The sequence below is a fragment of the Mustela lutreola genome, chromosome 11, assembly GCF_030435805.1.
Source record: "Mustela lutreola isolate mMusLut2 chromosome 11, mMusLut2.pri, whole genome shotgun sequence".
NCBI lineage: Eukaryota > Metazoa > Chordata > Mammalia > Carnivora > Mustelidae > Mustela > Mustela lutreola.
Genome location: NC_081300.1, coordinates 68,877,102 through 68,899,391, shown reverse-complemented (window position 1 = coordinate 68,899,391; position 22,290 = coordinate 68,877,102). Strand labels below are relative to the sequence as shown.

At 58.4% G+C, this 22,290-nt stretch overlaps 1 protein-coding gene across 12 annotated transcripts; it reads left to right on the top strand.

The window, feature by feature from the left end:
* Positions 1-44: 44 nt before the first annotated feature.
* On the top strand, positions 45-22,239 carry SMTN (smoothelin). 12 transcript variants are annotated; one of them, XM_059138944.1, is made up of 22 exons: positions 45-195; positions 1,901-2,028; positions 6,765-6,913; positions 7,313-7,406; positions 7,498-7,576; positions 7,673-7,770; positions 8,695-9,015; positions 9,104-9,176; positions 9,768-9,845; positions 9,927-10,448; positions 10,650-10,822; positions 12,715-12,807; positions 13,697-13,849; positions 13,937-14,012; positions 15,120-15,284; positions 15,382-15,444; positions 15,663-15,729; positions 16,633-16,806; positions 17,022-17,139; positions 17,726-17,877; positions 18,834-18,999; positions 21,938-22,073. In XM_059138944.1, exons 2-21 carry the CDS (start codon positions 1,978-1,980, stop codon positions 18,976-18,978), a joined length of 2,844 nt encoding a protein of 947 aa, XP_058994927.1. In that variant the 5' UTR covers positions 45-195; positions 1,901-1,977; the 3' UTR covers positions 18,979-18,999; positions 21,938-22,073. The 12 variants fall into 12 exon arrangements, with proteins under 12 accessions (XP_058994927.1, XP_058994928.1, XP_058994926.1 ...); XM_059138945.1 differs by lacking the exon at positions 18,834-18,999 and having other exon boundaries at positions 8,758-9,015; positions 21,938-22,239; XM_059138943.1 differs by lacking the exon at positions 18,834-18,999 and having other exon boundaries at positions 17,025-17,139; positions 21,938-22,239.
* Positions 22,240-22,290: the final 51 nt, after the last annotated feature.

Below are 22,290 nucleotides of genomic sequence, written 5' to 3'. Positions count from 1 at the left end.
TGGCGCAGCAGCGAGGGGCGGGGATGGCAGGGAGGCCGGCGAGGCTGGACGGGCGGCGCTAGCAGAATCTCGGGGACGGTTGCTGAGGGGGACTGGGATCCCGGTCGCGGCGCCTTCCGCCTGACCGCTCCTACTCTGTCGGATCCCGAGCGACCTAACCAGAGCCAGCGCCGAACGGGTGGGCCGGACTGAGAGGTGGGTGTGCAGGCCTCTGGGAGGTACCGGGACCCCTGACGGGTCCTGGGGGTGGAACCCGGATATCTGGACAGGGGTTCCGGAACTGGGTCCCAGACTTGATAGCTCCCACCCATCCACGGGGGCTGTAAACCATGGCATAAGGTTCTAGACCGCGGGAAAGGATACCACCCACGGCCCTTCAGGAGGTTCCACGAACCTCAGGGTCCCTGGTCTGTGGGGGCACACACTTTGGGGAAGGTCCCACATTATTCTAAGGCCTCTCTCAATCCCTGGGGACCGCAGACTATGTTGTGACAGGGAGCTCTGTAACTGAAGTCAGGCAGCGGCGGGAATCACTAAGGAGAAAGACACTTCCTATAGTAGAACCCTGGTGTCCTGGCTTACGCATTAGGGATCCCTGCCCCTCAGGAGACATGGGGGAACTCAGAGTGTCCACAGAACCTATGTCAGGAATTGCTGAGGCATTTTGGGGGGATTACCCCAAAGTAGGTAGGTAGAAAGAGGGAAGATGGGTGGTTGACACCTATCCAACCCTAAGGGGTGGGAAAGGCAAGTAGCCACTTGAAAAGGCAGGGTCTGAAGAACCCCAGCTCTGTGGATTAGGACATCCCACCACCACCAGACCCCTTCACCAGATGGGTGACTCGACAAGTGAGTGTTCTGAGGAAGGGGAAGGCATAACTGAGGAATGAATCAACACAAGGTTGGAGGGGCAATCCTGGGGCCATTTCAGTCACCACACATTAACTAAGCACCTATGGTGTGTCAGGCTGTGGGCCCTCGAATTCCATAAAGACATGAGGGCTGAGGAAGGAAGGAAAGAGCTGGAAGTTTAGGCCAGGATTTAGAGGGCCATGATGGGCAGTGATGGGGCAAGAGGGAGTGTCCTGAGCCCCTAGGGGCACTTTGGAAGGGGGCTTCGGGAGCAAGAGGGGGCCAAGATTTTGATTAAATCCATCTCTGCCCTGGGTCTTTGGGATCCTTCTTCCCCCCTGTGACAAATCCCTGGCCCTTTTCAGTCCTCACTTTGCCTATCCAGAGATTGGATGGTACAGGTTCTGAAGGCCATTCTAGCTGGGGAATTCAATTTGAAGTGTGTAAGTTGGCAGGAGGAGCTAGGTGCCTGGACACCTGGCTTCATGAGGTCTAGGTAGCTGGCATCAGGGGGAGGTTAGGACAGGGAGAAGAAAGGAGTGTGTATAGAGGGCTGCCGTCAAGAACTGGAAGACGGGATGTTATCTCCAAATGGATTAAATCAACCGGGGAAATGAGGAGCAGTGGCAGCATGGATTTGGATATGGGCACATCCCACAGCCAGGGAGTCTGAGCTTTCAGCCCAGGAGGGAGCTGGGCAGGCCCTGGGGATAGGTGGGTGGGGCAGGAAACTGGAGTCTGGCGGGCACCCCCTGGTGGTGAGCAGGCTGTGGTGGGCCTTAATCCAGGTCTCTACTCTCGCTGTGAAGAGCCCAGTTTAGGCCACGCAGCAGGCTAGCCTTAAGTTAGCTGGGCTTGAATCAGGGTTTGTTAAGTTTTCAGCATATCAGCCTAGGACTGAGGGAAACTCCCAGCCCGGAGCCACAGGGAGCAAGGATGGGACCCCAACAGATGATCATGGGTTAGAGAGGGAAACTGAGGCACAGAGCCCAAGTGCCTGTGTTTTCCAGAGGTCCCGGCATGCCTAATTCATGTCTGTCTCCTGCAGAATTCCCTGAGCTGTCAGGTGCCACAGGCACTGGAGATCTCACGAGGAGGGGACGGACAGAGGTAGGGGCCAGCAAGATGGCAGATGAGGCCTTTGCCGGGCTGGATGAGGGAGCCCTGCGGAAGCTGGTAAGTGGCCCATTCATCCCTGCTGTGATGACAGGCAAGCCAGGTCAGAGGCAGGGCCTGTCCAGGCTACCTCTCAGCTGATGAGGGGAGGGGTGGAGGGAGGGGGCAGGAGGAGGGCTCAGGCGAACAGGACTAAGCCTGTTATGCATGACTGGTGCCACGGACCCACTAGCATGTGCCTGTCCATGCCAGGTGCTAAGGCCTGGTCCCTCCCAGGCCCCCACTGCCACCACCTGTTTAAACAGTAACTGCTGGGGACTCACCCATGTGTAGCTATAGGTGTGGGGAGGCTAGATTTGCTCTCCCAAGCAACTACCTGGGCCGTGCCTGCCCCTGGAGGCTGGCCCAATGATAACAGTAGCACCAATGATTTAAAATGCCAGGGCACAGGGGCGCTTGGGTGGCTCAGACTCTTGGTTTTGGTGCAGGTCGTGATCTCAAGGTCCTGGGATCCAGCCCCACGTCTGCCTACCCTGCCCCCCCCCCCCCAGCTGGAAGTCAACTTGAGGATTCTCTTTCACCCTTGGCCTCTCCCCCTGCTCTCACACTCTCACTCTAAAATAAATAAATAAATCTTAAAAAAAAAAAAAATGCCAGGGCACAGCAGGGGTCAGGCTGGGTGCTAGACCATCTCACAGAAACTGTGACTACAGCAGCTCTAAAAGCCAGGAGGGCACTGTGTCTCAGAGAGGTGAAATCACTTCTCCGAGGGCACCCAGCTACAAAGAGGGTGTGCCAGGATCCAAACCCCAAAGAGAGGCATGGGGGACCAAGTCTTGGATAAATCAAAGCAAGAAGAGCCCATAAAGAGGGAAGGGCCCTTGAGGGGGCTTGGGGCTCCTTATAAGCTCTGTGATTTCTAGTGTATCATTTTTCCCTCTCTGAGCCTCAGTTTCTTTACCTGAAAAATGGGAGAGGGAGATCTGTGCAAACATATATCCAGGTCCTAGAGTTGGCATGGGGATAGGAGGCATGGGCCCATATCTTAGAGTGGAAGAATAGGCCCACTCTTTTCCCAGCTTCTTGATCGCCCTATCTAAACATAGCCCACCCGTCCCGGTGCACAGAAAGGCTGTAGGGCAACACAACAGGACACGCACGTGACCACTATCAGGGGCAGGGAGCTACTGAACTGGAGGAGGGGCCAGAGCCCCGCCCCCCAGACCTTAACCTTTGGGGCGGGGAGGGGGGCGAATTAAGATTTACCTTTCCTAGGAAAAGGCTAGTGACCTACCCACCCCCATACCATTCTTCTGGGGACAGGAGTCACTGGGCAGTGGCCAGTGTTGCCATGATGTACCAAGGCAGTCAGCCTGTGTGCCCTCAGACAAGCCCTTTAGATTTTCTGGGTGTCTGCCATGGCCACAGCCTGCTGTGTGGCAGATTGGTTTTCCAGAAGCTCCCACCACGTCAGCTCGACCTCCCCTCAGGAAGTCAGCTGAGGGTAATAGAGGCAAAGCGTGCCAGAAAGCAAGTCAGGCCCTCGCGCATCTCCGTCTTTAGGGGTCCCCTCGGAGGCTCAGGGCTCTCCAGTCGCCAACCCCGACTGGGCCCATGTGGGCTCGTAAAGAAGCCCAAGCGGTAGCTGCTGTCGGCCCAGCCCCGCGCCCTCGCTGGGAAAGAATTAACTAGACGCTGCCCATCGTCTTGGGACCGCGAAGCCGCGCAAGGTCACTCCCGGTTCCTCCACGGCCGGCGCCCGCCATTACTTCGCCCCGGCACTGCTGAGGGTTCCCGCCCGGAACGCCGGCCTGGCTCCCGCCGGCTTCGTGGCAAGAACGGGGGCGTCCCAAGCCGGGCTCCTCCCCGCAGGGCCGGGCCTTATAAGGGAAAACTGGCTGGCGCCCCAGCTTCGGGCCGATTCGGGGACCCGGGCAGCAGCTTCCGGCCTACGCTCCCGCACATTCCTGAGGACGGGGCGGGGTGCCTGCGCGGGATGGGGCACTCGGGGACAGCCACGCCGCGTGCCCCCCTGCCACATACCCGGACGCCCTCCGCCTCGGTCCCGGGGTCCGAGTTCAAGCTCCGGCGCTCACTAGCTGGGTGACCTAGGGAAGCTGCTTAAGTGCTTTAATTTCCTCTCCGGAGTCGGAGACATTAAAGCAGGCTGTGGCGGGGGCTTCCAGTCTGGCTCCGCACCGGGCGCCCTGTTCCGGGCGGCCCGAGAGGGGCGTGGGCGGTGCCCTGGGAAGACTGGCGGTTCCGGAGCCTGTGGGCCTTCGGCGCCCCCTGTCGAGGCCTCGCTCCACGGCCGGTTTCCCGGGGTCGCTGGAGGAGCTGGGACTGAGGAAATGCCTGGAAAGTCTTCTGTGTAGTGCTGGTGGGGAGACTGAGTCCCAGAGAGATGCTGGGGCCTCTCAGACCCCACCCCGCATTCCCCAAGAGCGAGGACAGAAAGGCCGGGAGACCCGGCCTCCCAGGAGGAGGAAGTGCTGTCTTTCCTCCCGGGAGAATTTCACTGGGCAGTTTCGGAAACCGCCCTATCCTCTTCCCCTTCCTTCTGGTGGACGATGGCTCTTTGTACTTCCTTCCCTCCCTCCCACAGCCCCCTCCACACACAACGGTGGGGCATGAGAGGGCAGGGAACATAAGCCACACAACAGGGGTACTGTCAGCCAACAGTATCCAGGCTCAAGGGCAACGTCATGCTGGGGACGACCAGTAGCATGAGGTTTTCCTTCCCCCAGCCCCGCTCTATTCATTTGGTGGGGGGATCAGCCGGAGGATCCTATTTTCCAGATGGGGACAGTGAGTCTTCTCAGAGGTAGCCATGTTTCCACATCATGCTGTTTTCAGGGATAAGAACCCCATCTCTGGAACCCAGGGCATTCAGAAGAGGTACCCAGGAGACAAGAAGGCTAGACATCTCTTAGCCTCTTTACCCTCTGTACAAGGGCACTGAACCAGTTGACTCCTCAGACCCACAATTTCCAAGTGTAACACAGACAGCTCTAGTTCTGAGGCCAAGACTGGAGGGTGGGAAGGTAAGCCTCTTGCTCCCTCCCTCTGCTATAATAGGCCCCCTTTGGCCTTTATAGTTGTCTCTAGTCCAGGCTAGAGAGGGTTCCTTACACAATGGTGCCAAGGCCCTTGAGGTACCCACCTTGGCAGAGGGACCCCAGCAAAAGAGCTATTTCAGCACAAGGCTGACGCTGGAGTCAGAGAGACATGGGTTCGATCCTGGCTCAGGTCATTTGGCTGTGAGCAAATGACTTTTCTCCCCTTGAACCACAGTTTCCTTACCTGTCAAATAGGAGTGATAAAGCACCTAGGGTTTCTGTGAGATTAGGGCAGACTGGGGGCTCAGTGCTGGGTCTGTCATAGAGGTTCCCGATAAATGTTACTTATGCGTCATATCTTACACTTATTTGTCCTTGCCTTTCTCTCCTTCTAAGTGGCTGGAACCACGGAGGGGGTAATGTTTACTATATGTACAGCTATGCAAGGGGACCCCAAGTCACTGCCCCCATCCCCACCCACTGCCCTGAGGTGGGAGCAATTGTTCCTTTTGGCAAATGAGAAAACCAAGACACAGAGAGGTTAAGGACCTCCCAGCCACCCAGCCAGGCGCAGACTGAGGGTGGAGCAAGCTGGGGGTTCTGGCCTGAACCTCAAGGGATCCTCCCATAGCTTCACAAAAATGTGGAGCCTGAGGGACTCGTGGAGAGATCTGTCCCCCAGAACTCTCCTTACTCTTTTCAGACCAGGGCAAGTGACCTGATGGCAGATTGGACCAACCCATACCCCTGCTGAAACCTGTCCCCACCACTTGACCCCCTGCCCTGGAGTAGGAAGGAATGATGGAGGAAAAGGCTATAAAGGAAGGAGGTAGAGGGTTCCTGAACCCTACCCCTGAATGATTTCCCTGGGCCAGTCCTCTCTCTCTTGAGCCACAGACTGTAGAGGGGAGAGATGTGGGGCCTGGGCAAGGGGGAGTACAACAGAATTGGCTGACTGCCCAGCGAAGGTACCCTTTCTGAACCTGGTTAGACCAGCCACCCCCAATCTCCCAGGGATTGAGGGGCTAAGAAGCTGGTGGGAGCACCTCCCACCCCCCATTTATACCCTCTCTAGGGCCCTGGGTAGACCCTAGTGCAGCTATATTATCTGTCTGGGGAGCTGACCCTCCTACTCTGGGCCCTGGAGCCTTTGATGGTGGTTAGGACTGGGTCAGTATGGGGGGGAAAAATAGCCTCTAGCCAGTCAAGTTACTAGGACTCCTGAACACCTGCTTCTGCATAGGTTTTTCCATCAGTCCGATGTGGATGAGGCTGCCACCCTCAGCAAGGCTGTAGTGCTTTGGGACAGAACATGGGAATCTTCCTTGCTCACATGGTGGACTCTAGCTATCCTAAGCACGCTTTCCTCCCCAGGGACCCTGTTGGGAGCCCATAGGGTGGCCTCACTCCTCCTGACTCCCAGGCTGTTTTAGGGGGTTCAATGAAGAACTCTGAGACAGGAGTCAAATCTTAGGAAGCAATGCCCAGGCGGGTGGTCGCTCGCCGCCCACTCTATAAAGCGATCATGCACAGTGAGCCATCTAGGAGCTCTATTTCCATGGGCCGGGTCTCCCTGAGACCCTGGGTGGGTGGGAGGGCAGGCTTGTGACAGGCATGTGGCAGAGAGAGTAGATACAGACCACTCATTGTGGCCCAGGCCAAGCTGTGGGCAGCTGGTGCCCGCCCTCTGCCCCAGCAGCCAAAATGACTGGCCCCTCGCCCCCGCCTATCCCACAGCTGGAGGTCACAGCAGATCTGGCTGAGCGGCGCCGTATCCGCTCAGCCATCCGGGAGCTGCAGCGGCAGGAGCTGCAGCGTGAGGAGGAGGCCCTGGCATCCAAGCGCTTCCGTGCTGAGCGGCAGGACAACAAGGAGAACTGGCTGCAGTGAGTGGCCAGGGAGGCTTGGTCACGCAGGTGGGAGGAGGCTACACTGGGGGTTCAGCAGGTGTTGTGCAGGCAGGTGGGAGCACAGGTGTCTACTCCCCAGCTGGGTGTGCAAAGGGCAGCACAGGCAGTCATCTGGAATACGCTGAGATGTCTGTGGGTCCGGACCCCTCTCCAGTCGTGGAGTCCTACACATGCCTGTGTCAGTAGCATATCGGAGCCCGTGGTCTTAGTGCTCACATACATGGGCATGTGTGTGCCAATGTGTAGCCAGAGGGCATGCACTGCCACCTGCCCCCTGCCAAGGTTCTGGGTACCTAGTCCTGGCCGCTGCCCTCAGCCCGCATCCTCTGTGACCTGGCTATGGCAGTGGGGGTCAGAGTCCTGATGTCCCCGCAGCTCTCAGCAGCAGGAGGCGGAGCAGCAAGCTGCTCTGGCGCGGCTGGCTGGGCGGCTGGAGTCCATGAATGATGTGGAAGAGCTGACCGCACTGGTGAGGCCCAGGCCAGGGCAGGGGATGGGCCAGGGCGGGTGAAGAGCCAGACTCCACAGTCCAGCTCTCACGGCCTGCTTCTCATCCCCAGCTGCGAGGTGCCGGTGAGTATGAAGAACGCAAACTAATCCGTGCTGCCATCCGCCGCATAAGGGCCCAGGAGATTGAGGGTATGTGTCCCGCCCCAGTCCCGCCCTGTGCCCTGTTGCTCACCACCCACATCCCCTCCTGGCCACTCACCTGGCATTTTTTTCCTTCCCTTCCAGCCGCCACATTGGCCGGGAGGTTGTGCAGTGGGCATGCCAACAGTGGCTCAAGAGAGGAGAGCAAGGGACGGGCAGCACAGAGGCTGGAACGGTGTGAGGTAAGGAAGGTGGGCAGGGTGGAAGGGTAGCCCAGTGTCCTGCACCCATGGATGCCAGCAGCAGAGAGCACCAGTGTATCTTTGCTAGGCTGGTACTTGACTGGGGGTGAGAGGTGTTTGGGGGACACTAAGGCTCTGTCTCAGGCCTCTGCCTATTCTCCTGCACAACTTCTGGCCATGTGTCCCCCAGTCCGGGCTCTGCATCTAGCCAGGCCGTCCCCTCAAAGCCATCTTGTCTGTACTGCTCCCGAGTGTGTCTCCCATTACCACCCTGCTGGCTTCCCAACTTCCATGCCTACCTCTCATCCACCATGGCCATCCGGCCCTCCATGGCCATCCGACCTCTGCTCTGTAGCCAGTGCAGTCTCCCTGAAATGCAAATCTGACCCTGGTTACCTCCCCAGTTTAAACCAATCCCTGAGGCTGTGCCTCCCTATCCAGAAGCCCACATCCTGACTTTGGCTTATCAGGGCCTGCCTATCACATCCCAGCTGATGGGTGGAGCACTGCTGGGAATTGACTATTCTCTAGGGAGTGTGGGTGAGAGGTCAAGCTGTGTAGATTCCCTAAGTGGCCAGCAGAGGCCGCTGGGTCCCAGTCCCTGAAGGACTACCCCCACAGACACACACACACTGATTAGTCTGACTAGGATCCAGGAGTCAGGGGGCCTCTGCTCCAGGGATCTATTAAGGCCAGGAGTCCCCAGCAGGTCTCTTGTCATCCCCTACCCTTGGCATAGGATCTGGTCCTCTCCAAACCACCCTCAACTAGGCAGTGCCGGGAGGCGGGGAAGTGAAGATCAGCCTGCATGCGTGTGTGGGTATGCTCATGGGAAGCTCTGCCTACCCCCTCTGCTTTGCATGCCCTGCCCTGGGCACCTGCCAGTCTGGGGAGCTTTGGCGGCATCCTGTGGATCACCCACAGGTGCCAGAGCCAGAGAAACAGGAGCAGCAGGCAGAGGTCCCAGAGCCAACCCCACCCCCTCAGGGCACCACCCGGGATGTGACCACCGTGACACTCCTGCTTCGGGCCCCACCTGGGGGCACACCCAGCTTACCTGCCTCGCCCATCAGTTCACCCACCACTGCTTCTCCTGAGCCTCCACTAGAGCCTGCTGAGGCCCAGTGTCCTGCTGCTGAGGCTGTGGGCAGCCCTGAGCCACCCTCCAGGCCACCCAGAGCCACCAGTCCTGAGCCCCAGGAACCACCAGCCACCCCCAGCACTGAGAGGCAGGTGATCAGCAAGGTGAGTCTAGATGAGGGACAGGGATACCAGGCAGGTGAGCTCCTTGATTTGGGAGACAGGCTCTGCTTATGCTGTGTTTCCCCTGCAGCTCCTGCCTGGCCTCACAGAGCCCCCAGCTGTCCAAGGTCCCACCAAAGGTCCCTCCAACACAAAGAGAGCAGGTGAGAGTCCCAGCAGAGGTAGCTACAAGCCTCCCCTTCTGTGTCTGGAAAATGGGCTCTCTTGCCTAGACAGCTTCAGCTTCTTCAAGGCTAGGCAGTCCCTGACACTCCTCCCACTGCCCTGAAGTGTCCCCACCCCCAGCCTGGCCCGCCCCCCCACCCATGGCCAGAGGCCTCCCAGCAGCCTTGAAAGGCAACGGGCCTCAGGCACATTCTTTTCCCCAATAAGGGAGTGCACCCATCTCCCAGCTGAGGCCATGGGTAGTACTGGCCCCCCCGGGGGGGGGTCCCCCACCCCCATCAGCAGGGAGAATCTAGGCACCCTTCCTCCAGCCCAAGCCTGGCCCCAGCCCCCACGAGTGTCCAAGTCATCCTAGGGTCAGTGTGGGAGGAGAAGGAGGAGCCTATAAGCTAGATACAGCTGAATGGGGAGGCCAGGAGCTAAGGAGGTACAAGATGGGATGGGGAGGCTGGAGTACAAGAAGGGGCTGAGAGGCTGAGGTGGTGTGGAGAAGAGAACTAGGAGATGTGGAACCCCCATAGGCAGTCTCCTTTATCTTCCCCTACCTGGCCACCACCATTTTTCCAAAGTGCTAGACCTGGCTGGACCCCGTCCCTGCCAACGCTCCCTGTCGGTGCTCAGCCCCTGCCAGCCAGCCCAGAACCGAGGTACTACCTGTTCCCACTTCTGGAGACTTGGGGCAGTCCCTGGCCCACCACGTCACTGATAGCCCTCTTAATCCCTTCTAGAGCCCCCCACCCCTGCCGGTGGACCTTCCCCATTCCAGCGGGCTGGCTCCGTGCGGGATCGTGCGCGCAAGTTCACCTCTGATTCTCCCATGGCTGCCAGGCTCCAGGATGGTCCATCCCGATTGGCCCTGGGTTCCTCGACCCCAGCAAGACTCCTGGGCCCCTCCCACATCAGCACTACCCCTGCCTCCTCTTCCAGCGGCTCCTCCTCACGGGGCCCCAGTGACACCTCCTCCCGCCCCAGCAAGGAGCCACGAGGAACAGCCAGGCCCCTGGCCCAGCTTCAGAGCTACCCCCGGGAGGAGGGCCCCAGGGGGCGGGGCTTGGCTGCCAGGCCCCTTGAAAACGGAGCAGGGGGGCCCGTGGCCCGCTCAGAGGAGCCCAGTGCCCTGCTTCCCGTGCCTGTCAGCATTGCCGAGCCAGGGGCCAGTATGAAGACCACATTCACCATCGAGATCAAGGATGGCCGTGGCCAAGCATCCACTAGCCGAGTGCTGCTGCCCACAGGCAACCAGAGGGCAGGTAGGCCTCCCTGCTCTCTCACCACTGCTGGGAAGGAGTGTCTGCAGCCAGCCACCCACCCAGCTCTGCAAATAGGACCAGCGCTGTGGCCAAGGTTCAGGGTGTCTCCAAAGGCTGTGCTGGGAGCAAGGGGCACCATTAGCCTTGGCTGGCATCTCCCTCACTGCAGCTGATCTGACAGTAGCCCTTCTCCCCCTCCAGAACTGACGCTGGGGCTCCGGGCGCCTCCCACCCTCCTCAGCACCAGCAGTGGGGGCAAGAGCACCATTACCCATATCAGCAGCCCCGGGACCCTGGCCCAGCTGGGTAGCATCACTCACGTCACCAGCTTCAGCCATGCCTCCCCTGGTAGCCGGGGAGGCTGCAGCATTAAGGTGAGCCCCTCCTTACCCCACCAGCCTCACGATCCATCAGTCTTCTATAGACTGCTTCAGGATGTAGGGCTAGCGGGATTCCTCTGCTCCGCTTCTCCCCGCATTGCACACACAGGGAAACTGAGGCCTGGAGAGAGAAGATGGCTACCTATAGTCCAGAGCCAGTTGGCGGCAGAACTAAGGGCAGACCCAGCAGGTGTGTCAGGAGCTTACTTTGTACTGGCCTCAGGCTTCCCACATGCTGGTGTGGTCCTTACTCCAAAACTGGTTGATTCATTCCTAATGAACAGATGGGAAAACTGAGGCTCAGAGAGGGTAGTGCGGGCTTGCCCCCTCTTCATGTGGTAGCCCCAGAGCTCCTGCTCCTTTCCAAACTGGACCTCAGCCCCAAGAAGCAAAGCTGCTGATCTGCTCATCCAAGATCAGCCTGGCCTCTTAGGAGATTGGAGATTAGTGATTACCATCTGCGTCTACATCTCTGAGGGGTTGAGCAGAAGCATGGGTGGGGGAATAGGCAGGGGGAGGCAGCAGCCTAACAGGTGCCACGGGAACTGAATACGCCGTACCTTTCCATTATTCATTCCCGAGCCTGGGATCAGCCGGCTGGGAGCTGAGCTGGGGAAGGGACTCCCCAGTGGGCCGTCTGGCTGCCCAGGTAATGTCCTCTTGGCTTCACTGGCGACTAAATGGGACTTTGGTTGAGGTGAGATGGCTAGAGCCAGCTTTGGGCCTTCTCGGGGGTGACTGGAAGAGGGTGGGGGCAAGAAAATACCCTTTCCCCCTCAGAGCAGGACCTCTCTGCTCTCTGCCAAGAGAGTGAGGGGATGATGCCTTTGGGGTGGGTGGGAGGTAACAACAGTGAGTCTTGCGTCTAATGCAACTCACCTCAGTTTCCCCGTCTAGAATGGAGGGAAAGCAGAAAAGTGCCTCAAATGGGCTCAGAATCTATGGTTGGATCCAAGGGCCACAGGCAGGCCAGAGAATGTTTATGTCAGGGATGAGACACTTGTTCTAGCACATTGCTCAAAGTCCTGCCTCTCTGCCTCCATTTCCCCCATTTGTTCAAGCCTTTCTAAAATTGCATGGCCTAAAGGCAAAGGAGCGCAGGCTCTGGAGTCTGGCAGGCTGGATCCTCACAGCTCATGCAAATGGTGGCCCAGGCAGGCCCATTCCTTGCTACCTGCCTCGGTTCCCCCATCTGCGGAGGATGGGGCTGTGGCCTTGGTAGTCCTTCAGAACCTGTGCAGCATTGCTGTGCTGCCCGTCTGCGATCTGTGCAGGGCCAGGCCTGGCGGTCTGCCTGCTTGGGCAGGCCACCCCTCCCCCACAACCCCCTCCACAGGGAGCCCAGAATAGGTTTCTATTTGGGCCCGGGCCCCAGCCCCAGCTGGCGGGTGACAGGCTGGGAGGCCCGGAGGCCAGCAGGGGCGGGGCAGGCCCACTGCCCTTGCCTTCGCCCTCAGGCCAGCTGCAAAGACTCTGACACTGCCAGCCAGAGGCAACTGTCCCTATCCCTGTCCCCATCGTCACCCAACCATAGAACCCCTGCCATCACCATGCCGGGGGTCCCGGGGCCCGGGTCTGAGCTGGCTGTGGCCCTTGAGGAGCGATTGGGCTTGGCGTTGGAGGAGCTGCGGGCAGTGGCTGAGGCTGGCCGGGCGGCAGTGACCCAGGCAGCTGAGGCAGCAGCCTCAGCCATGGAGCCCGTGGCCCGGGCCGCTGAAGATCTGCGGGTGGAGACGGCAGCGCTGAGCCGGCGGCTGGATGCACTGGGCAGGCAGGTGGAGGTGCTGAGCCTTCGGCTGGGGGTCCCACTTGAGCCTGACCTTGAGCCTGAGCTGGAGCCCAGCGAGCTGCTCCTGGCCGCTGCCGACCCCGAGGCCCTCTTCCAGGCGGCTGAGGATGCTGGGACCCCCGTGGCCCACCCACCTGCCTTCAGTACCCGCCGCCGCTCCTCTGCCGGCCTTGCCCGCAGCAGCAGTCTCGTAAGTCCCTCTGGGCTGGGGAAGCGGGGCAGAGGAGGGGGCGGGTGGTGTTAAGGGGGTTCTGCTTCTGCTGAGGGTCCTTAAGATATGCCTCTACCATCACTGAGCCTCAGTTTACCTATCTGCAGAGGGACGGGGATGCTGGTGCTCCAACGCTCAGGCGAGAGGGTGCCAGGCTCCTGGCCCTGAGGCGTGCTTGGTGGCTGCCCTAGCAGCCCTTGGCCAGGCCCCAGCCCCCACCCCCACCCCTACTCTGCCCCAGCCAGGCTGAGTCTCTCTAAAGCAGCTGCCACTTCGGCTCTCCTTACCCTCACAGCAGACAGAGAGGCCCTGCCAGGAGGGGAGGGGCTATAATAACTGGGCTGGGGGCTTGTCTGCAAGTGGTTGGAAGGTGGCCTGGGAGGGGTAGGGCACTGAGTTGGGGCTGCACGCCCCTTAGAGGGAGCAGGGGCAGGCTTCAGAGAGGACTTGACTCTGAGCAGCCCCAGACAGACACCTGGTCAGGAGCCCAAGGGCCCTGGTTCAGCCCCTTTGGGGCATGTGTGTGTGTGTATGTGCATGGCTTGTGCTGCCTGGGCACTGGCCCAGGAGGACCCAGGCCTTGGGAACTACCAGCACAGCCTGCCTGGGAGGGGGCTGGGGATGAAGTACCAGAAAGAACTCAGTAACACAATTCCAGGGAGATGGGAAGCCCTATGGCAAGGCTGTCAGCACTTCTTACCTGAGCCTGACCACAATATGACCATCCTCGCGTGGGCAGTCTGACCAGTTTGTGGTGATTTCCAGGGCTGTGCCAACAGACCCAGGGCCTGGTCCCCCATCCTCTGGGGACAGGGTTGGTTTCATCTATACCCCTCCTTAAACTGTGTGCCTTCTCCTCGCCCTGCAGATGGAACCCGAGCCAGCAGAGTCCCCCTCTGCAGCAGTGGAAGTGGCTAATGGCACTGAGCAAAGCCGGGTGGACAAGGCACCAGAGAGGCGGAGCCCGCTGAGTGCTGAGGAGCTGATGGCCATCGAGGATGAAAGCATCCTGGACAAGATGGTGTGGCCATATCTGGTGGACTAGGGGTTGGCAGGGGCCAGGAACCAGCAGGCAGCAGATGGGTAATGACAGCGGTTCTCTCTGCAGCTGGATCAGACGACAGACTTTGAGGAACGGAAGCTTATTCGGGCTGCACTACGCGAGCTCCGACAAAAGAAGAGAGGTAGAGAGTCCCTTGCCTCACTCTAGATCCAGCTGCTCCCTTGCCCAGTTGCCCTGGGGTCCATTCATGGACCCTCTAGTTCAATAAACTGCCCTACCCAGCTTTTTCTCTAGCCCCAGATGTTCCCTGCCTCCTTCCCCCTGGATCTAGCGTCTCCCTTCCCTAGCCCTGCCTTTCCCCCTGGCTACTCCTGTTATACCAGCCACAACCAGCTTCTCTTCTCCATCCTAGACCCAGTTACTCCCTTTCCTAGCTACTCCATCTTGGATCCTATTGCTTCCCCAAGTACTGCCAGCTACTCCTTCCCTGAATCCAAATACTCTTTCCCCCAGCTGCTTTTCTCTCCTTGAGAGCCACTGATGACCTCTGTAGCCTCTGCCCCTACCCAGCTTCCCCTTCCCTGAGCACAGCTATTTCCTGGATCCAGCTATTCTTTCCCTCAGATTCTAGATTCACTTGCTGCTCTAGATACTCTCTGAAGCTGACTGCTTCCTCCAGGCCCCACTGATGACCGCCTAGCCCCTTTGCTCACCCACCTACTTCTTTAGGCCCAGTTACCCTTCTTGCCAGCTTCTCTCCTGACCACTCTTTCCCTGGATTGAATTACTTCTCAGGTACCCCCAATTACTCCCTCCTTGGATCTAGATATGTCTTCCTCCAGCTGCTCTTTTCCCCCTTGGGCCCATTAAAGACCCATTCAGCCACCAGCCTCACTCAGCTTCTCCTTCCCTGAACTCTACTACTTCCGTCCTAGATCTGCATATTCATTCACTTGGGAATAAACTAAACTACTCATTCCCATAGGAACTCCCTTCTTGGATCCAAATACTTCCCCTTTGAGTTTAGCTAGTCCATATTCCCTTGTTCCTGCCTGAGTCCATTGCCACCCAACACACCCCACCCCCTCCTGCCAAGTTATAGCTGTCTCCTCACCCTCAGCTACTCCTAGAGAGGGCCCTTGTCCCCTGTGTCTTCCGTATTTCTAACAAATTGCCCTCCACCCCATCTTGTGTGCCCCGTGTGCCTGTGCATATGTGCTGTGTGGGTGATGGGTGGCCCTTCTGGGCATGCATGGGGCTTCCCCCCTGCCACCCCCACGCCACCCAGACCAGCGGGACAAGGAACGGGAACGGCGGCTGCAAGAGGCACGGGCCCGGCCAGGGGAGGGCCGTGGCAACACAGCCACTGAGACCACCACGCAGCACAGCCAGCGGGCAGCTGATGGCTCAGCTATCAGCACTGTCACCAAGACCGAGCGGCTCGTCCACTCCAGTAAGGGGCTGAGCAGGGCTGGGGGCTCCAGGTAGGAATATAGCCAGCCCACTGGCCCCATACCTCACATTCCTCCTCTCACCCCCTGCCCCTCCAGATGATGGCACGCGGACGGCCCGCACCACCACAGTGAAGTCCAGTTTTGTGAGGCGCTCAGAGAGTAAGGCCGCCTGGTGTCGCCCTGTGCCTGCCTGCCTGCCCACCTCCTCAGATTCTTCCTCAAGCTCTCTCTCCGTACCTTCATCTGTGTGTCTCTGTCCAGCAGTCACTTTCTCTTCTCTGCCTGTGGCTACCACCATCCCCCCCTCACAACCCCTTACCCTATCTCCTGACGTTCAGCCCAAGCCCTCACCCTGCTCTTCTTCCCCTTTCTTGCAGATGGTGGCAGCAGCACCATGGTGCAAACCAAGACCTTCTCTTCATCGTCATCCAAGAAGATGGGCAGGTGAGCACAGGTACCCATCCCCGACTACATGGTACCTCACTGCACACCCATTCCACAGAGGGGTAGACCATAGTGCTGGAAGGTAATAAGCATACAGGCAGGGAGAGTCAGAGTAGGAATCCAGCCACTCCTGCTCCCCTTGTGATCTCTCCTGATCCGCAGCCACACCACTGGGGAGGCCAGAGATTTGCTCAGGGTCTCCCAGCTCTGAGTGGCAGTGATGGCATTGAGCCCATAGAGTGGCATGCCTGCCCCTGAGCTGCCTGGTGGCCCTCCACTTGCCAGTGTCTGCAGACCACATCCTATGTCACAGAGCACTCTGCACCTTATTCTCATAAGGGAGGAGTACACCTCTATCCTACAGAGTATCTCGGGGCCGGTAGGCTCAGAATGCAGGCTGGGAACCAGCAGGGTTCAAGAACTCTGAGTCAGAAAGACCTGTGATCACCTTCTTGCACGCCCCCCGCCCATGCCCTATGAAACCTGAGGCCTGTTTTCTCAGCTTTAGTGGAAATGGCAAGGGTCCTCCCTCCCCTTGTGATGTTTAAAATGGCACATAGGAAAGGCTCAGTAGGTATGACCTATTATTATTACCATCATTCTGATTATGCTGGTGGGCATTATTGATAGTGTCCAGAATCTGAACTCACCTAGTAACTTGATCAGAGATTGAGCCTTCTCAGAGAACTCCCAGGGCCCAAGTCTGTTGAAAAGAGTGGCTCCCACCTTTATGTCCTTTGAGCTTCAGTCTACTCTGCAAAACTGGTGTGATGAGGATGCCTCCCTTGCTGACCGGTGTTGCTGGTGGTGGATATACCACAAGGTGTAGAGTACAAGACGACTTCCTTGGCAAGTGGGGTTGAGGCTCAGGAGGAGCCTAACAGTCTCCTCCCTACCCCCCAGCATCTTTGACCGCGAGGATGAGGCCAGCCCGCGGCCCGGCAGCCTGGCGGCACTCGAGAAACGCCAGGCAGAGAAGAAGAAGGAGCTGATGAAGGCGCAGAGCCTGCCCAAGACCTCGGCCTCACAGGCGCGAAAGGCCATGATTGAGAAGCTGGAGAAGGAAGGTGCCGCCGGGTGAGTGGCAGGGGGCGTGGATGGGCGGGGCCTAATGGCCACATGGGGCGGGGCCAGAGACGGGAAGGCGCTGTGGTAGCCGTGCTAGAAGGGGCCTGAAGGACGGGGAGGCAGGGGTGGGGACAGGCTGGGTGTGCTGGCGGAGGCGGCGGCCCCTATGGTCATGTGACCCGGCCTCTTTTCCCCCACCCACCAACCCCAACGCACCCCTACAGCAGCCCTGGTGGACCCCGTGCAGCCGTGCAGCGCTCCACTAGCTTTGGGGTCCCTAACGCCAACAGCATCAAGCAGATGTTGCTGGACTGGTGCCGAGCCAAGACTCGTGGCTATGAGGTGAGCTCTATGAGGCCAGGCAGCCTAGCTTCTTTCTTCTACCCCCAATCCCCACCCGGCAGCTCTGCACCTACCTCTTGGCAGAACTCCTTCTCACCCACTGTGCTTTTCACAGCCCCCATGCCTAGCAGGGAGGATGGAAGCCCTCTGTGGGATGAGGAAACGGGCTCAAAGAGGACACACAGCATGCCCTAGATTGCAGAATAAGTGATTAAGTGGAAGGGTCTACTGAGGGCCCAGCTCAGAACCAGACCTCACCCTTGGAGTCCCCCCCCTTACTGCTTTCGGAAATGGGAGTTAGGGAGCTCCGTAAATTTATATTAGCAAGGGAAATAGGGGAGGCATGACCATGTCTTAGCTGGGTGGTGCTGGGCTTCCTGGTGGCTCTGTGCCAATAAGTAGCAGATGTGGGAGTTGACAAACTGAATAGAAGGATACTCACATTCCCACTGCCCAACCGCTGTGCATCCTTGGCCCTGAGATACAGGGCCTCTCTGACCCCAATTGCCCTACATCTGGAATGCCAAACGCTGGGGGCACAGAAGTTACGGGGAAGCTGACCAGTCCTCCCACCACCCATACATAGCACGTGGACATCCAGAACTTCTCCTCAAGTTGGAGTGATGGGATGGCCTTCTGTGCCCTAGTGCACAACTTCTTCCCCGAGGCCTTCGACTATGGGCAGCTCAGCCCGCAGAACCGGCGTCAGAACTTCGAGGTGGCCTTCTCATCTGCTGAGTAAGTGTGGGCCCCAGCCCCGCTGGTGTCAGCTGGGCATCCGGGGCTACGCATCTGGGCCAGGCCCAGCTGCCCCAAGGCCCCCTGGAGCTGACCAGCTGCGCTGTCAGACAGCGACAGAGACCCCCTTCCCCAGAAGGCCCCTCCCCTCTCTATCCTGCCCACCTGCTGCTGAGTGTGCCAGGTGCCCGCCGGAACGAAGGAGCCGCCGGCCCGCCTACCAGCCCCTGCCAAGGCCCACCAGGTGGCCCTGTCCATATCCCCTCCATTCTCCCTCTGCCCCTTCCTCCCTCTCTCTCTCCCTTTCTCTGTCCTGCTCTCCTCCCACCATCACCAGAGCTTCCTGCTCCCACGGGATCCCGGCTGGAGATTCCAAAAGGAGGCTCCTGGCCCGGGCCCTGGGCCCGCCCAGCCTATATAGGTGTTGCCAGAGGCTTATATAGGACATCAGCAAGCCCTCCACTTTGGAATCGTTACCCTGTCTGCTCACCTCACCCTCAGCACCCTCCATCTGTCTTTCCTTTTCTCCTTTTCTCTTTCTGGTTCCCCCAGATTTCTTCCTCTTCCCCCTCCCCCACCTCCTCTCACGCCTCCCTCACCCCCCCTCCCTGGGGCACAGCCCTCCTCTCCAACCTCAGTTGCCAATGCCATTGCCCCCCCCATTCCCGCTTGCCCCAAGAGTTCTCTGCACCTGTGACTGGTCTGGCCCCCCACCCCTGTCTGCATCGCACACCATTAGTGACCGGTAGTGAGCGGCACGTCCACAAGGGGGAAGGGGCATGCGGGGGGGGAGCCGACAGACTGCAGCACTGAGAATGTAACTGAACTCTTGTCTCTGTGTGTGTGTGTATGTGTGTGTCTCTCTGTTCTCCTACCCTTTCTCTTCTCTGCCTCTTCCCCCTCTTCTCTCCTGGGCCCTGCCTCCCCGCCCCTTCCCGGCCCCCTACCCTCCCCAGGACCCATGCGGACTGCCCGCAGCTCCTGGACACAGAGGACATGGTGCGGCTTCGAGAGCCTGACTGGAAGTGCGTGTACACGTACATCCAGGAGTTCTACCGCTGTCTGGTCCAGAAGGGGCTGGTAAAAACCAAAAAGTCCTAACCCCTGCTCAGGGGCCCCACGGTGAGAAACGCCGCCTCGTCCACCTGTGCTGTATCTGGAATCTGCTCAGAGGGGCACAGAGAGAGACCCGGGAGGTGGGTGGGGGAAGCAACTAGACCCCGAGAAGAGCCAGAAGGAGCCAGACATGGCCCTGTTTCTGGTAGTTCAGGGCCCAGCAGGCAAGACCATTCTATAAAGGGGCAGTCATCACCCACATGAGCAAGACTGAGATGGAACAAGCCTAGGAGGGAACCCCAGAGGAGGCACCTGACCCAGCCTGCAGGCCCAGGACAGTTGTCTGAAAAAGTGCAAACTGAGCTGGGATCTGAAGGACAAGTTCAGGCTAAAGGAGGGAGAGGGAGTCCTGGAAAGAGGGATGAGCCTATGCACAGGGCTGGGGGCAAGAAGGATGGAGAGCATGGCACACCCAGAGGGGAAGGAAGTTTAGTCTGGGTATGAAGGGAAGAAGGGGCCATGAGAGTCTGAACTACCTCCTGAGGGCAAGAGTCATAAAAGTTTTCCAAACAGAGAAGGGATGTATGTCGTCTGGTAGGCATTTTAGAACAATGCCTGGATGAGAGATGGGGAGGGAAGGAGTGGGCTAGATAGCTGGAACTTAATAAGAAGCAGGACAGACTTCCTCATGTATCCAGCTGGGGAGAGAGAAGGAGGCTCAAGGAATCTGCTAGGCCTCCAGTTTGGGCCCTGGGGAGCTGGTGGTACCGTACTCATTGGAGAGCTCAAGAGCGGGGACAGTGTAACAGGAAGATGTTTCTGGATCTCTAAACCAGCTCTGGCATTTTCTCTCTAGTCACCTCACCTCAGAGCCACAGTAGAGAATTCAGGTCCTGAGCTAACTGTCCATTCCAGATAAGCTGCTCAGAGAAGGAGAAAAGTGGCCTGGCATCCTGGAGGTTTTAGGTCAGAGACAGGGCCAGAAACTGGAACTCCAGACTCCCCACTTAGCGGCCCATCTTCCTTACCCCATCACTTTCCCATCTATTGTGTACAGAGAAGAAAAGACAAAGGCTCAGAGTGAGGGGATTGCCCAAAGTAATGTGAGTCAGGGACAGAGCTAGTGGTGAACTCAGATGCCCCTCAAAGCCTGGAGCCGGGGAAGGGAGGTGGGGGGCCAAGCCAACATGTGCACACATATACCCAGAGAAGCCATGCAGGTGAGGGGAGGATGGGCTTGATTCTGTCTCCAGGTCATATATGGACTTAGGAGCTGCTGCCCAGCAGGCTGGCCTGGAAGGCGAGGGGCCCAACCCAGCCCTGATCCAGTTGGAAAGTGTGACTCAGCCATGCTGTTGCTTGAATTGCCCTGTGTTTGGCCTGTCACTGGGGCAGCTGGAGCCCTGAGCCGTGAGCCCCAGTGTAAACAATGGCTTTATAAGGTCTCCAGGGAAGACACCAGAGGTGGGAGGGAGCTCCACGTTGGGGAGCACAGGATCCCTGGGGAGATAGCCACAGCTTGAAGAAGCTGCAGAGAGAGGCTGTCTTTTTCCCTATAGTAGAGCCAGGGAAATGAATCCAGCCAAGGGCACCATAGCACATCAGCAACAGAGTAAAAAACCACCTCATTCATCCTAAGTGCTCCCAGGGTCTCCCATGAGGTCGAGACATTGTTGCTATAAAGATGGAGAAACTGAGTCACAGAACAGGGCAGAGCTTTATCTAGTGCACACAGCTGATTAGGGGTACAGCCTGGACTGAAACAGAGGTCTCCTGCCTCCCAAGGTTCTTCCATGAAGGAGTCCAGGTGAGCTGGGAGTAGACCTCAGCCCTACCATGGTCTCAGGTTTGACTTTGATCAAGGCACAAGATGAGAGGAGGTAGTCCTGGACCCTTTGGTGTTTTGGCGATAGAAACAGTTCCTGCCCTTATACCTTCCCTGCCAAAGGAAATTCAGTTAACATGGACATGGGAGGGAGCAGGGCAGAAAAGGTCTTGCTTTGGGAGAGGAGGGGGAAATGGAGCCAAAGAACAAACACCAGCTTTAGAGCTCTGGGCTGTCACTTGCCTAGTGGCTGCAGCCCACTCACTCCGGAGTGGGGAGATGGCTCCTGCAGTAGGGAAAAGGGGGCTCCAGGCAGGTATCAACACCCAGGGCTGGGGTGCTTGAGTCCCAGAAGGCCCAGCCCTGCACCTACTAAGCTATGGGTCTTGAAACATGCTTCCTGGTCTGTGACTCAGTTTCCCTATCTGTAAAGTACAGCTAGCACTCTGGAGGATGACAGAAGGGCAGCCCTACCCTTGAGGATGTTGTAGGTGGTCCTGTCTGTATTGGTTGGGACCTTCATCTGCCTCCCCTGCTCTACCCAAAGCAGGTGGTAAGAATTAAATAACTACCCCCACACACACACTCACTGTCCTCCATCTTATATAGGAGGATGATCCCCTCATGCAAAGACAGGGTTTCCCAGGCCTTTCTGCAGAAGATACCAGGACAGGCATCTGAGAGCTAATCCAGGGCACAGAGGGTTACAGGGGCAGGTCCTGACTGCAGAGAAAGATTTCCCATAGGTAAGGCCCTACTGGATACAATGGCCCAACCCAGAGGCTTGTGCCAGTAGGAGTGTGCCATTGAGGCTGTGTAGGAGATGGCCCTCCAGAGAGAATATGGGTGGGATCTGGAGGCAGGACACCCACCCCCACCCCCACCCCCAGGGGCTAGGGGTAGAGAGACAGACTGCCCAGAGTCGAATGGGGCATGGCACCCCTCTCCCATCTCCACCTCCACCTATCTGGCCTGGCTCCCACAGTGAAGCTTCTAGGCTTGGGTGAGTGGGGCCTAAGGTTTCCTGTCTTCCCGGAATGCTTTTACCCCTTCAGTCAATCAAGTTTATGGAAGACCCAACAGGCCACAAGCAGTGAAAAGACCTCCAGGTAGAGGGTAGCCACAGGAGGTGGGGCCGGCGCTGACAACCACACCCCCCCCCGTGCCCCCTCCCTACAGGATGCTGGTGGACTGCGTGCCGCTGGTGGAGGTGGAGGACATGATGATCATGGGCAAGAAGCCCGACCCCAAGTGCGTCTTCACCTATGTGCAGTCGCTCTACAACCACCTGCGGCGCCACGAGCTGCGCCTGCGCGGCAAGAATGTCTAGCCTGCCTGCCCGCAAGGCCCGCCTGCGGCAAGCTGCCCCCACCATCCAGGCACCGTCCCCTCCCTATGCGCCTGCCCACTGCTGCCGTCAGTCGCGACACCCTCCCCCGCATACACACGCTGCGTTTTGATAAATTATTGGTTTTCAACAACTCTGACTCCTCTCTGCCTCTCTTAGGCTTGTTAAATTCAGGGCAGCTTGG